This window comes from Centruroides sculpturatus, unplaced genomic scaffold (assembly GCF_000671375.1).
Source record: "Centruroides sculpturatus isolate CEXI.00-Female unplaced genomic scaffold, Cexi_2.0 scaffold42, whole genome shotgun sequence".
In the NCBI taxonomy this organism is placed as follows: domain Eukaryota; kingdom Metazoa; phylum Arthropoda; class Arachnida; order Scorpiones; family Buthidae; genus Centruroides; species Centruroides sculpturatus.
This window is the reverse complement of record NW_019384399.1, coordinates 1,372,361-1,389,176: the sequence shown is the minus strand read 5'-3', so window position 1 is coordinate 1,389,176 and position 16,816 is coordinate 1,372,361. Positions and strand designations below refer to the sequence as shown.

At 27.1% G+C, this 16,816-nt stretch overlaps 2 protein-coding genes across 3 annotated transcripts in view; both read left to right on the top strand.

The window, feature by feature from the left end:
- Window positions 1–4,698: 4,698 nt before the first annotated feature.
- LOC111618558 (calcium-independent protein kinase C-like) lies at window positions 4,699–6,328 on the top strand. The gene has a single exon (XM_023360117.1). The coding sequence runs from the start codon at window positions 4,867–4,869 to the stop codon at window positions 5,284–5,286; it is 420 nt and encodes a 139-aa protein (XP_023215885.1). The 5' UTR covers window positions 4,699–4,866; the 3' UTR covers window positions 5,287–6,328.
- A 7,366-nt stretch (window positions 6,329–13,694) lies between these two features.
- The window catches only part of LOC111618600 (calcium-independent protein kinase C-like), a 112,620-nt gene continuing 109,498 nt past the window's right edge, over window positions 13,695–16,816 (top strand). For both annotated transcript variants that reach the window (XM_023360154.1, XM_023360155.1), the window contains exon 1: window positions 13,695–14,225. In XM_023360154.1, the coding sequence (XP_023215922.1) occupies window positions 13,863–14,225 (363 nt within the window). In that variant the 5' untranslated portion in view covers window positions 13,695–13,862. The remainder of the gene's footprint in view (window positions 14,226–16,816) is intronic.

Sequence of the window (16,816 nt, the reverse complement as noted above, 5' to 3'; positions counted from 1 at the left end):
ATAAAAAGCTTTCTCTTACCCAAGTCTTCAAATCACTTCTCGGTTAAGATGCAGTTCGTCTGCAATTAACCGGACAGTCAGCCGACGATCAATTTGCTATCAGTCGTCTCACACCGTGGATATTGTCAGGGGTTCTGGCTATCGAAAACCGTCCACCACGGGGCTTGTCCTCTACTGACATATTCCAAAGGCGGAAGCATGCAAACCAACCGTATACACACTTTCCCGTTATTGCGTCATTCCATAAACATGTTGCATCATTCCGTACTTCTCTGACGCCGTTTATTTATAACAGAACCTAACGTTAGCTCTTTGATCCATTTTCATTCACTGAAGTGTGCTTCTCATTAATCTGTGTGCTCTTATACATTGATGTGCATTTATTAGGGGCAGACGCGCAGTATGTTGAGCACACCAATCTACGATAGGCAAGACGCCGCGACTTGTTGCTTAAGTTTGTATACATATAAAATGTACAAACATCTGTCAAACTTATCGTCAACCATCGTATATTAAAAAAATAGTTTAATATTGCTAAACCAAGTTGAGACTCTCACACCAAATAGATCCATGCATAGAATCAATAACTGCATTGCCTAAACTACACATCTCATTAGTCCTATTATTCCATTTGGAAAAGGTATTAGTTAATTCCCTGTCATGTCATATTTCGGCTTGTAAAGGGCGCGTCAAGCGCAGCCAGGGCTTGACTGTGCTTGATATATAAACTGAGAAACCGCAGGCACCTTCTCTTCTTTGATCCTTCTCTATACATATAAATATATATAGCAAATAAACGTGTAATGTATTAAAGATTTCTTCACACACAATTCAGTAAGATTCGCGGGAATCTTACATTTCCACTTCTGATTAACAAAGTGAGATGCGTTCCATTGATTTAAATGTAAAAGTGTATGATATGCTTACATTGCAAAAGCTGTGTTATACAGTTGAGGAGTTTTTCCTATCACGTAATGTAAAAATCAATGATTAATTCGACGAGTTAAATTTAGTCAGATAGTTTGGTTTATTTGGTTATGGCAACACGACACATGGGTGACCTGCCGAAAGCGAAATGCTTCAAGAGGTCTTTTAAGTAAAATGGCCCCTATTTAGGTTTTACTAACAGCTGGAACTCGTTTCTGGATTTTTTAATATTTATAATATTTCAAATTTTTCAATTTTTTAAATATTTTTAAATGCACAACGAATAACAAAACCAAAGAAATACAGTAGACCCCCTTATAAAACGGGTTCATAAAATGCGGATTCGTATATAGCGTCAAAAAAATTGCTACCGTATTCGTATAAACACACTAAAAGAAACTCGTAAAATACGGTAAAACGTCATCGCCGACTCGTGTCGCGACAGGATTGGTCGAATCTGGAGTAATAGAGGATATTGCACAAACCGTTCAGTTTAAACGAGCAGTGGGCCTATTAAAAGCCATTTATTATTTAACGGCCAGAAAAATTATATTTATATTAATGATGTCTCCAAAGTTCAGCGAATTTTTAGCAAAAAAATACAGTAATTTATTAGGAAGCACTCGAGCGCTATTCGATGACAAGCTCCACGATGAAAACAAGCTTAAGCAATGGCGTCGTCGAACGATGCACACTCGGTAAGTAATCCTACAATTTTTTGTTTATAGCATAGTTTATATGGATTATTCTCAAAAAAATTATACGTATTTTGGAAATGTTGAGTCGAATTAGTCTAGAATCGATTAATTTTATGGAAGAAAACCTTTCAAACAGCTGTAGTCTGTAAACTGCATACGTGCCGGGCTGTGATTGGCTTATGTATTTAAGGACTCTTAGAACATCAATTTCATAAAGAACGGAACGTATCTACCGTGTTATGGGGGGTCGACTGCATAATATAGAAAAAATAAAATTAAGAATAAATATGATAAAATGCAAATGTATTGTAAAAAATAAAAGTAAAAATGAACAAATACGAATAAAGAATAAAGAAAATAAATATCAAAGAAAAAATGAAAAAGAACAATATACAGAGATGAAAATCTCTGAATTTCTTCTGGTGTCTGTGAAAATAAAATAAAAATAATTAATATTAATGTTTTCATCTACAATATTCAATTATCTAAATAATTTTTAAATCAATAACTTTATTTCCTTCTAAAAATATACTTATATACGAATGAAACGGAAATTATATTGCTCAGAACAATTAATTGGATACTTCCACAGGTCATTTATTATGAATCAAATTTAGAATATTCGTGTACTCATATTCACATAAACTTACTGAATAATTTAATCTCTACTTCCATTCATGCTATTGCTTTCTCTGCATTTAGTGAGCAAAAGTGGCTTTAGACAGAAATTTCTGCTCTGCTCTTCAATCATATTATCTAGTAATCTTGTCTAAATTATAACCTGTTAACCTTTCATGCAATTCCAACTCACTCAACTCAAAACAATTATAACAATTATGAATATAGCAATATACAAATACAGTATGTTTAAGTCTACGTCCAGAAATATGCCAGAGTCGAAGTCTTTACATTTAACTTAATTAATTATAATTTGCACCGAGAATTTCTCTTTGAAACCTTTAATTATTCGAACGAGTTTCTTATTTGAATAAATAACAATAAATTTTGAAAAATCTTTTATTCCAAAAGATGGGCAAGATTCGACACTTGAGAGAATCAAAAAGCATTTTCCAAAATCGTACCCTTCGCAATAAAAAAAAAACCAATAAAAGTTCATTTGTTATGCGTTAATTGAGGAGGAAAAGAAATTTTAGTAATTAATTTTACTTTTTATAATTTGAGAATCCGACGCATGTATAACAACGAAAAAAGAGCCTACCGGTCTGGGATACGGGTTCAAAGAGAGACGGGTCAATAAACCCACAGGGATAATTTGGATGAAGTTCCAGACAGTATATACTTGCGTTTAATTGATAGCTTGGCAAATGTGTTTCTGTGGTTCTGAAAGCAAAACGAAGTCACACCAAATATTAATTGCTTAACAAAATAAATGTTCACATATAAATAAAAATTGTTCATATGATAAGATATTGAACAATATTAATTTTTCTATATCTAGACAGAAATTCTGTCAATTCTGTACATGAGTTTATCAATTAAATGTTGTTTATTTAAACATTGAAGATTTCTTCCTTTTTTTAGATGTGTTTTTTTCTTTAGGACACATCATTACTTCAGATTGTCCGAATACGTAAATTTTTTTTGAATGACTACAACATTTAAAACATTGCATTCAAAAATATTAATTTTTGCCTACTTTTAAATATTATTTGTATATTTTTTATATAGAAAAATTTGTGCCCACTATTAATCGAATGGATAAGACCACTAAATACTGGTAGTCAGTCGTGGGTTCGCTCCTCATTGTCAGGCTGGCCGCATAGAACTTTTCGCGTTTTCTTCAACTTCTAAATATTCCAAACTGTCTAACCTTTAAAAAAAGATACAAGTTTCTGTAAAAGTTCTTGGCAGATCGCCCACGTGCTGCATTGCCTTATCCGATTAATCCAATCCAACTATATAGAAAAAATTCAGATATTTAATTTTGAATTTCATTTATACATCTAAGATTATCTTTGATGTAACGTTGGCTCGTTGGTGTTCAGCAAAAATTGTAGGCGACATTAGTTCAAAAAAAAAAAAAAACTTCATTTCTCTAACGCATACTTCAAACTAAAAAGAATTTCTATAAAATACTAAAGCGAAATTTAAAGAACGAACTAATTAATTACAGTGGGGCATCCAGAGGAAGGCCAAGGGGCTCTAGCACCCGCCAAAGAAAAAAAAAAAAGCAAATTAAAAAATGTTTAGAAAATTGTTTAGTAACTAAAATTTATTTTTTTATTTATATTGTGTCGTGTCTTCTATTTCTATACTAATTATGAATTAGCGATCACATAAGATGGAAATTTCATTGAATTCGTATTAAAAATTTTCTCATCCATTCAACTCGGCTCTCCCCAAAATTAAATCCTGAGTGCGCGACATATTATGGCATAATTTATGTACTTAATGCCCCGAAAATAATACTTATGGGAATATTCCGTAACAAAAATAAAAGCATACAAGCAAATAATTAACAAAAAAACGTAAAAGGATCTTGACAATATATAAATCAGTATCTTGGTCTGAAAAGCTGAGAAAACAATTTTGATATGTTTTTAGGAACAAAACAATAATCAATTAACGAAAAACGTGCTACAGTATTAGGCATACCTAATAATTATTAATTTTTGATATAAACTGCGAAAAATGTACTGTACAGTACTGTACGTCTAATTTTTAAGTTTCATTGTATACCTGATTTAATGCGGATTGCTCCGATCATTTTAATGGTTTCTCATGCATTATTTGTATTCGTAATTTTGCAATGTTCGCTCGTTGCAAAATACTCCATTCATATTACTGTACATTAAATTTCGTTAATATGGAATAAAAATGCCAAATCATTTCCATCTCTTCTGAATAGTCATTATAGTCAAGCAAAACAGAATATTGATTACAGAAGGGATCATTTTTATTTATTCAAAATAAAAAGTTATATAATGATTAATCATTATAAAAATTCGTAAATATTAAAAATAATAAAATCACTGTTCATTTTCGTTTTAAAATAAATTCTTGATTAAAAAAGTTAACAAATCATTCCGTTAGAGGACGTATTCATCTTTCTTCCCGATGTTTCCGCAATGGATTATGGGCTGTCTTTATCGACATTTAGTTGATCGAAAATGAAAGAAAACATCGGCGATCGGAAATAAATGGGAAAAGAAGTGCGTTAATAAAGAAGCGTCGATGCACATCTATCATGATCGGTCACGGAACTAAGTGAGCGATCAAAATGCCAAATTTCACCGGTACCGTGAAACTGAAGATATGTGAAGCTGTTGATTTACGTCCAACCGAATTTTCAACGCGACATGCAAATGTCGTTGGCAAACAACAACAGATGTTAATTGACCCTTATGTATCTATCGACGTCGATGAAATTCATATTGATCGATCTTCGACTAAGCAGAAAACTTCTAAGCCGATCTGGAACGAATATTTTACTTCCGAAGTGCACAATGCCCAACTCTTAGGATTGACTGTCTTTCATGATGCCGCTATACCTCCCGACGATTTCGTTGCAAATTGTACTATTTCTTTCGATGAATTGGTCAATTCTGCGAAAGAAACGGGCAATGCAGAGGCTGATATATGGGTAAGTAGGTTAAGTGTTCTTGAATGTCAGATTGAATTAGCTTTTCTTAGTGCTTGAAAATATTCGGATGATTGATGAGTTACACCTCTTACAATGCCAAACTTGCCCCCTATCATTCAGCAAGAAATGTGTGAACTGACCATACTTATTCCTTCAATAATCCCACATCTTTTATTCTGGTTGCTCTGTGCATTTGACAAGAAAAATAGATTTATAATTTGTAGTGACGATAAATCACTAAACAAAAAACATTGATGTTGACAGAATTCAGCTTTGAATACTTCGTATTAATCTCAATAAAAATACTTAAATATCTGATCACATATTCAAAACTGTAGTGAATATTCTATGTATAAAATCTGTGCTTTATGAGAATTGTATATTGAAAGGGAGAATGATATAGTTTGGCCATAATTGCAGAATGTTGCTTGAGGAGAGTAAATGATAATTGAAGAAGAATTAGAATGATTATTGTCTGGAAAGGGAAGAGGTCATCCCAAAATAAACATGAAAAGAATAGATCAACAATGAGTTGAGAGAAGGAATTTAAAGAATAGAAAATCAGACTTAGAATTGAAAAAATTAATCTATTAATAATTAAATAAATAATGCAAAAATTAATTGTCTTGGGAATTATGTAGTATTTGTATAATGTAAGGAATGAACATTGTTTTGAAGTAATATATAACACAAGTTTCATATGTATTTATAGTTATCAAAAAATTGCAGATATGATAAAGTTGTCTTATCAAGATTTGTATCATTTGATGAAACTTGTAAGATTATTAAGTACATATTAGATTCAGTAACATATAAGAGATTATAAATTTATTTTTTTTTATTAAGACATTTAATTTAAGAAAAAATTTGATATAATGAATAATTTGTATAACAAGTTAGCTTAGTTATCTTAATCACTATGAAGCTTAACCAAAATGTGATTATTTGAATGAAGGAAACAAGAAATGAACAATTGACATTAAAATAGCAATAGTTACAATGAAAATTTATTAATAATGAAAACATTTTTAATATTAGAATTTTCAGCAATGTAGATGAGAGTTGATTAATGATTTATCAATAATTTTAATTACTAGAACTTATTTGATTGTAAAGAAAAATAGATTAGAATTTTCAATGGTTAAAAATAAGGAAAATTAACAACAATAATAAATAATATAAATACACTGAATTAGCCAAAATAAATACAAGAATATGATTAACTAATTCTATTATTTTAGTACTGTAATTTTTTGTTTTTATCATATAATTATATCAGAAAAGATAATCTTATTTAAAATTTATTTGTTTTTTAATAGAATTGTATTGTATTACATTTTGAGATTTACAACAGTTTGCTATAAATTACATAACACTTCTATTTATAGCATAACTGTACCTTTATTGGAATATCTTTTACTATATGAACAACTTTTAAAAATATATTTCTGCTTAAATTCAGAATATGGAATAAATGAAATTCTAATAAGAATGTCATTTATTGTTATATATTAATTTTCTATTTTGTTGCACATATACAAATGACTCATCAGACTCATTAATTGTTATCTTTATTTCTCCTATTACATTACTGCAATTACCTATATCTGAATACAGTATTTTTAAGGATTTCACAACTTGAACAGTTATTTAAAATATGAGAAAATAATAGATTGCATGTAATATACAACATATACAAAATTGATGTTCTTATTGAATGAATAGTATTTTTCATTGTAGATTTTTTAGTGCTTATTTATTAGAATAGGTATACTTTTAAAGAATCAATATTTGATTCTTCTGTTAATTTATATAATTTCATTTAGTCAATATCAGTTAGAATGTTTTGTATTAATTCAAGTAGATTTTTTTTGTTTGTATTTCTCCTTTTTAGTAATATCATTTTCTTTGTACATGAGAGAACAGACAAAGTGTAATATAAATTTACTGAAATTTTATATAGAAATTAAAATATATTTTTATAATTATATATTCCAAACTTACATTAACATTTGTTTTCTCATTTTTAAAATCTTGGAATTACTAAATGTCACTCAGCTATATAGAGGTCATATATAGTAATAAGAAATATAAGATTTAGATTATAAATTATCCATTCTAATTTTCATTAAAGTATAAATTAAGTAACTGGATAAAGAAATTTATTAAAATAGGAGTAATCTAATAATTTTTTAAATTTTATTGATGTCATTTGAAAGCTTTTCTTCCTTAGGTATGATTTGGTATTTCAAACTTTGAAATACAATAGTTTGCAGCAATATTTATAATTTGATAAACTTTAAGAAAATTCATGATAAATTTATTCGTAAGAAAAGTAGATTATAAAACATACAAATCAGTTTCCATAATATAAAGCATTTGATATGAATATTTTATAACAAATATTGTTGGAATATTGTTTTTATTTATATTTAAACAATATATTTTATATATATAAGTAGGATATAAAAATTAAGTTTTTTGAATAAATTTTAAAACTGTTTAAAATAATATTGAAAGTGCTTTATCATTTATATTTTTTGGAAATTTTCATAAAATCTTAAATTTCATTGGCAGGATTCAGTTTCAAAAACAGTTTATTAAATCTATTAAAAAAATCAGTTTTTTGGTTTAGAGAATAAAATAATTTTTTAAAACATTAAAATTTTTCTAGGTAATATGTATCAGTAATAATAATAAAGCACATATATTTAAAATTAAGTTCAGAAAGTATACAAGATAAGCAAACAAGATTTAATAAATTTTAAATATCTTTGATATATGATCTTAAAAGGTTTAAATGTTTAATCTACAAAAAAATATGCTTATAATTTCTTTGTTATCATTATCACATAAACAATTCAGTGTTAATCTTATTTCTCAAATAAAGTAAGACAAACATATATACATATATACTTTTTCAAATTGGATGTCTAAATTAAATATTTTAATAACAGTTATTTGTTTTAATTTATATTCTGTTAACTAAAAACTTGTTTCTTCAATCATTGTAAGTTTACTATTTCCTGCTTTATTGAAGATCTTGAGAATGTTAACCTAAGTTTTCAAGTGCTTTCAAGTCTATTGGCCCATCACCAGGTTTCTGTCTGGGGACAGTATTCTATCTATTGTTTACAAAATTTCTTCTGTAATTTGTATCTGCAATGATGAACTGAAAGGCTTGAAAATACTTGGAAATTATATTTTGTTAAATTAATTTAACAAAAATACTTTATTCTTATGATAAATTAGCTGGATTCATTTTTTAAAATATAAGAAATGCTGGAAGGAATATAAAGAATTTAAATTAGACACATGAAATGGAAGACCAATAGGGTTATGTTAAATATAATATCATAAATGAACATTTTTTTTATTTAAGATGGATTTCAATGAGAGTAACTGTTAACATGAAAACAAAGTCAAAACAGTGATTTAATATAGGAAATAGTTATATAGAAAATATTTTGCAAAGTGACACAATCAATAATCAAAATTTACAGTAGTTACAAAAGTTTGTTAACTATCAAAAACTTAAATATACAGTATTTAAAACTTTATATCCTGAAGGTTATTCAAAACAGGCAAAAAATGTTATTTTTGTTTATGATTTCTTTTAATTATTAAGTAAATTAATCAAATGAATCTGTTCTAGATAATGAAACTATTTTAAAATTTATTGATTTTTTACATTGATGATTAATCATTGTAAAATTATGCTTATGATATAATGATTAAACATAAATTAATGACTTATATTTTGCAAAATATTAATAATTTTTAAAATTTTACTTATTATCTGGTTGATATGATTGATTATCTGAAATTTGACATTTGTAAAAAGTGGTTGACAACTTTTAGATATTTGGCTTATGGACAACTCATACTTTAGTACATAACATGTTGATACCTCTAAATTATTTTTCATATGCCAAATTCACATTTTCATATATTTTCAATTGAAGCACAAATATTTTGAACTCATACAGTGATTCATTCTACCAGTTTTGATTTCAGTAATGGCAAAATCATTTGTGAAAGTTAATTTTATTCTCTGCTTTTTGTTTAATCTACAGTTGTAACATTTTAAATAATAAGTTTTTAGGCTTACATTATATTCACTAAAAAAATAGTAAAACTTTTCTATCTGAATAAGAGATTTTATAATTTTCATTCTTAGTTCTTTGGAAATAGAACACCCATTATAAAATGTAATCCTACTGTTTCTTGGACATTCAATTTTTGTATAAATTTTTAGGAATGCATTATGTTCAAAAATTGGAGACTATTACTAAAATTGGAAAAGCATATAAATCATGACAGATAAACACTTCATATATAACCAATATCCAGCAAGAAGAAATTTAAGAAATCAAATGTTTTCAACCGTGTTTAATGGGCATTGTCCTAAATTAAACTAGAGGCATGACTGGATTCCACTATGCCTATGACCCAAGTGTTAATACTGGATAGAAGTTGAGGGTAGATAATGTTTTTGAGCCCTATTAGAGAGTTAGGAATGGATGATACTTGTTAAACATGATTGAAAATTTTGCTTTTTTGTAATTTCTTCTTACTGGATTTTGGTTATTTGTATAGTGTTTAATTAACATATTTTTAGTTTTGAGTACTTGAATTTAATCGTGAGAGATATTTGATGTATAAATAATTTTCTTTATTCATAATCATTATCTTCATCTCTTGGCTTATTTAAATGGAATAAAATTGTCTTATTTTATACAATTTTATTATTTTAGTCTTCCAAACAATCCTACTCCTAGATAGATTTAGGAACAGAGGAAGGACTAGCTCTAATGGTTTTTTTTATTAATTTAAATTATAAAGTTATGTAAANAAAGAATTTAAATTAGACACATGAAATGGAAGACCAATAGGGTTATGTTAAATATAATATCATAAATGAACATTTTTTTTATTTAAGATGGATTTCAATGAGAGTAACTGTTAACATGAAAACAAAGTCAAAACAGTGATTTAATATAGGAAATAGTTATATAGAAAATATTTTGCAAAGTGACACAATCAATAATCAAAATTTACAGTAGTTACAAAAGTTTGTTAACTATCAAAAACTTAAATATACAGTATTTAAAACTTTATATCCTGAAGGTTATTCAAAACAGGCAAAAAATGTTATTTTTGTTTATGATTTCTTTTAATTATTAAGTAAATTAATCAAATGAATCTGTTCTAGATAATGAAACTATTTTAAAATTTATTGATTTTTTACATTGATGATTAATCATTGTAAAATTATGCTTATGATATAATGATTAAACATAAATTAATGACTTATATTTTGCAAAATATTAATAATTTTTAAAATTTTACTTATTATCTGGTTGATATGATTGATTATCTGAAATTTGACATTTGTAAAAAGTGGTTGACAACTTTTAGATATTTGGCTTATGGACAACTCATACTTTAGTACATAACATGTTGATACCTCTAAATTATTTTTCATATGCCAAATTCACATTTTCATATATTTTCAATTGAAGCACAAATATTTTGAACTCATACATTTTCTACCAGTTTTGATTTCAGTAATGGCAAAATCATTTGTGAAAGTTAATTTTATTCTCTGCTTTTTGTTTAATCTACAGTTGTAACATTTTAAATAATAAGTTTTTAGGCTTACATTATATTCACTACAAAAACAACTTTTCTATTCTGAACTTTTCTATCTGAATAAGAGATTTTATAATTTTCATTCTTAGTTCTTTGGAAATAGAACACCCATTATAAAATATAATCCTACTGTTTCTTGGACATTCAATTTTTGTATAAATTTTTAGGAATGCATTATGTTCAAAAATTGGAGAAGCATATAAATCATGACAGATAAACACTTCATATATAACCAATATCCAGCAAGAAGAAATTTAAGAAATCAAATGTTTTCAACTGTGTTTAATGGGCATTGTCCTAAATTAAACTAGAGGCATGACTCTGGATTCCACTATGCCTATGACCCAAGTGTTAATACTGGATAGAAATTGAGGGTAGATAATGTTTTTGAGCCCTATTAGAGAGTTAGGAATGGATGATACTTGTTAAACATGATTGAAAATTTTGCTTTTTTGTAATTTCTTCTTACTGGATTTTGGTTATTTGTATAGTGTTTAATTAACATATTCCTAGTTTTGAGTACTTGAATTTAATCGTGAGAGATATTTGATGTATAAATAATTTTCTTTATTCATAATCATTATCTTCATCTCTTGGCTTATTTAAATGGAATAAAATTGTCTTATTTTATACAATTTTATTATTTTAGTCTTCCAAACAATCCTACTCCTAGATAGATTTAGGAACAGAGGAAGGACTAGCTCTAATGGTTTTTTTTATTAATTTAAATTATAAAGTTATGTAAAAAATAATTTAATTCATAAATTGATTTTTGAAATATTAATTACAATTAAGAATAATTTTTTTTAGTATAATTGTTATTTTTTTACAATTTTATTATTGTGACTAATATATTCATTTCTTTAAAAATTCTTTAACTTTTTCTATAATTTAAATAATTATTAATTATTTGAGATTTGGAGCCATTTTCTTTTGAGTTAAATAATACTAAAGATTTTTAGATAAATAAATATTGATAAATGACAATGAATTACTTCTGTATTAAAAAAAAATTTATCTAAAGAGCTCTTAAGGTAAATTTCAGTAATAGAAGAACATTTTATAATTAAAGAAATATAGGGCTTACACTTCATAATTTGTATGCATATATAATATATACATATATATATATATATATATGAGAGAGAGAGAGTTCAAAAGTCAAGGAACAAAATAATTGTGTCTTCAAATTATTGAGTTTTGAATTATCTGAGATTTACATAGTTCTGTTCAATACTGCAAATGCCATGTAACTGATGTAATTTATTAAGCAAACAGAATACAGCTATGAGGTTCATTGAAATGAAACCCAACCAATGGATACATCAAAGTGTGGAATGTGTGTAGTGAATCATTCGCCATTTGAAATGTAGATGGAAACACTGTAGGTTCACGCTGAAGTGTTATGTGAGCCTACAAACTGCATTTGTTTAGCACGTCAGACAGATAATCTACCAAACTTTCAAGCATGGATGAGTCAACAATTGAGCTGATGGAGTTTACCTCCTGTGGAATCACCATAAATGATGATCAGTAGATAGAAACTTTAAATTCTCTGCAAACTTTTGTCAAGTCCAAGCCGCCTGGTCTGTTTATGCAAGGGTCGTTGTCTTTCATCATGTCTGTCCTCACACCGTACACATTGTGCAGGAATCCTTTGTGAAATTCAAGTGGAAAACACTCCAGTATCCTGCATACAGTCCTGATTTGTCTCTGTGTGAATTCCATGTTTTCAACCAGCTTAAGAGGCACCTGAAAAGGCGTAAGTTTCAATCGGATGCTGAAGTGGAAGATGCAGTTTGAGAATGGTGCAGACATCAACCCCTGCATTCTATGAGCAAGGAAACCAACATCTGGTATCATAGTGGGACAAGTGCTTTACTCATCAGGAGGATTACTTTTAATGTAATGTACTATACCTACTAAATAAAGTCATTGGTCAGGTTTCATTTGAATGATCTCATACATATACAGAATGCTTTTTTCATTAATTAATAATAGTAATATAAATAAACTGCAGGTAAACAGCATGTGTGCAATCACAGGTTGCCAGATAGGTTTTATAAAAAGTAAAGCAGAATTCCTTGAAATGTAGCCCAAATTATTTGTAAGGTTACCTAAAAAGTAATAAGTTGCCTAGAGCTCTACAGATATCTGAATCTGTTATTTGTAGCCCAATCTTGCAATCCTGAAACTCAACCATATTTTATGAGATAAGAGAAAAAAGGGTAGTCTATATATAAGATGACGCCCGAAAATGTGTTACTGTAAAAATAAAGCCATATTGACCAGATTAGAGTTGTTTTTGATCTATTGTTTTGTTATGGTACGGAGGTACTTTAATCTAAACAAGTTAACATGTGCATATCACAGTTCGGACAGACTTTTCCCTCCAAATTTTGAAATATCTGAATTTTGAACTGAGTTAAATTAACAAGAATTTCCTGTACTATATTATAAGATTATCCAGTTGTATTCTGTACAGAATTAATACTAGTTTTGGATTATTACTAGTATCTTGTTTAAAGTAATAATGTGATGTTTAAATAACAAATTGACGATATAAAATTAATTATAAAAGAATTCTGTACTTAAATTAGTTCTGGATACTCCAGAANAGCAAAACAGAATATTGGTTACAGAAGGGATCATTTTTATTTATTCAAAATAAAAAGTTATATAATGATTAATCATTATAAAAATTCGTAAATATTAAAAATAATAAAATCACTGTTCATTTTCGTTTTAAAATAAATTCTTGATTAAAAAAGTTAACAAATCATTCCGTTAGAGGACGTATTCATCTTTCTTCCCGATGTTTCCGCAATGGATTATGGGCTGTCTTTATCGACATTTAGTTGATCGAAAATGAAAGAAAACATCGGCGATCGGAAATAAATGGGAAAAGAAGTGCGTTAATAAAGAAGCGTCGATGCACATCTATCATGATCGGTCACGGAACTAAGTGAGCGATCAAAATGCCAAATTTCACCGGTACCGTGAAACTGAAGATATGTGAAGCTGTTGATTTACGTCCAACCGAATTTTCAACGCGACATGCAAATGTCGTTGGCAAACAACAACAGATGTTAATTGACCCTTATGTATCTATCGACGTCGATGAAATTCATATTGATCGATCTTCGACTAAGCAGAAAACTTCTAAGCCGATCTGGAACGAATATTTTACTTCCGAAGTGCACAATGCCCAACTCTTAGGATTGACTGTCTTTCATGATGCCGCTATACCTCCCGACGATTTCGTTGCAAATTGTACTATTTCTTTCGATGAATTGGTCAATTCTGCGAAAGAAACGGGCAATGCAGAGGCCGATATATGGGTAAGTAGGTTAAGTGTTCTTGAATGTCAGATTGAATTAGCTTTTCTTAGTGCTTGAAAATATTCGGATGATTGATGAGTTACACCTCTTACAATGCCAAACTTGCCCCCTATCATTCAGCAAGAAATGTGTGAACTGACCATACTTATTCCTTCAATAATCCCACATCTTTTATTCTGGTTGCTCTGTGCATTTGACAAGAAAAATAGATTTATAATTTGTAGTGACGATAAATCACTAAACAAAAAACATTGATGTTGACAGAATTCAGCTTTGAATACTTCGTATTAATCTCAATAAAAATACTTAAATATCTGATCACATATTCAAAACTGTAGTGAATATTCTATGTATAAAATCTGTGCTTTATGAGAATTGTATATTGAAAGGGAGAATGATATAGTTTGGCCATAATTGCAGAATGTTGCTTGAGGAGAGTAAATGATAATTGAAGAAGAATTAGAATGATTATTGTCTGGAAAGGGAAGAGGTCATCCCAAAATAAACATGAAAAGAATAGATCAACAATGAGTTGAGAGAAGGAATTTAAAGAATAGAAAATCAGACTTAGAATTGAAAAAATTAATCTATTAATAATTAAATAAATAATGCAAAAATTAATTGTCTTGGGAATTATGTAGTATTTGTATAATGTAAGGAATGAACATTGTTTTGAAGTAATATATAACACAAGTTTCATATGTATTTATAGTTATCAAAAAATTGCAGATATGATAAAGTTGTCTTATCAAGATTTGTATCATTTGATGAAACTTGTAAGATTATTAAGTACATATTAGATTCAGTAACATATAAGAGATTATAAATTTATTTTTTTTTATTAAGACATTTAATTTAAGAAAAAATTTGATATAATGAATAATTTGTATAACAAGTTAGCTTAGTTATCTTAATCACTATGAAGCTTAACCAAAATGTGATTATTTGAATGAAGGAAACAAGAAATGAACAATTGACATTAAAATAGCAATAGTTACAATGAAAATTTATTAATAATGAAAACATTTTTAATATTAGAATTTTCAGCAATGTAGATGAGAGTTGATTAATGATTTATCAATAATTTTAATTACTAGAACTTATTTGATTGTAAAGAAAAATAGATTAGAATTTTCAATGGTTAAAAATAAGGAAAATTAACAACAATAATAAATAATATAAATACACTGAATTAGCCAAAATAAATACAAGAATATGATTAACTAATTCTATTATTTTAGTACTGTAATTTTTTGTTTTTATCATATAATTATATCAGAAAAGATAATCTTATTTAAAATTTATTTGTTTTTTAATAGAATTGTATTGTATTACATTTTGAGATTTACAACAGTTTGCTATAAATTACATAACACTTCTATTTATAGCATAACTGTACCTTTATTGGAATATCTTTTACTATATGAACAACTTTTAAAAATATATTTCTGCTTAAATTCAGAATATGGAATAAATGAAATTCTAATAAGAATGTCATTTATTGTTATATATTAATTTTCTATTTTGTTGCACATATACAAATGACTCATCAGACTCATTAATTGTTATCTTTATTTCTCCTATTACATTAGTGCAATTACCTATATCTGAATACAGTATTTTTAAGGATTTCACAACTTGAACAGTTATTTAAAATATGAGAAAATAATAGATTGCATGTAATATACAACATATACAAAATTGATGTTCTTATTGAATGAATAGTATTTTTCATTGTAGATTTTTTAGTGCTTATTTATTAGAATAGGTATACTTTTAAAGAATCAATATTTGATTCTTCTGTTAATTTATATAATTTCATTTAGTCAATATCAGTTAGAATGTTTTGTATTAATTCAAGTAGATTTTTTTTGTTTGTATTTCTCCTTTTTAGTAATATCATTTTCTTTGTACATGAGAGAACAGACAAAGTGTAATATAAATTTACTGAAATTTTATATAGAAATTAAAATATATTTTTATAATTATATATTCCAAACTTACATTAACATTTGTTTTCTCATTTTTAAAATCTTGGAATTACTAAATGTCACTCAGCTATATAGAGGTCATATATAGTAATAAGAAATATAAGATTTAGATTATAAATTATCCATTCTAATTTTCATTAAAGTATAAATTAAGTAACTGGATAAAGAAATTTATTAAAATAGGAGTAATCTAATAATTTTTTAAATTTTATTGATGTCATTTGAAAGCTTTTCTTCCTTAGGTATGATTTGGTATTTCAAACTTTGAAATACAATAGTTTGCAGCAATATTTATAATTTGATAAACTTTAAGAAAATTCATGATAAATTTATTCGTAAGAAAAGTAGATTATAAAACATACAAATCAGTTTCCATAATATAAAGCATTTGATATGAATATTTTATAACAAATATTGTTGGAATATTGTTTTTATTTATATTTAAACAATATATTTTATATATATAAGTAGGATATAAAAATTAAGTTTTTTGAATAAATTTTAAAACTGTTTAAAATAATATTGAAAGTGCTTTATCATTTATATTTTTTGGAAATTTTCATAAAATCTTAAATTTCATTGGCAGGATTCAGTTTCAAA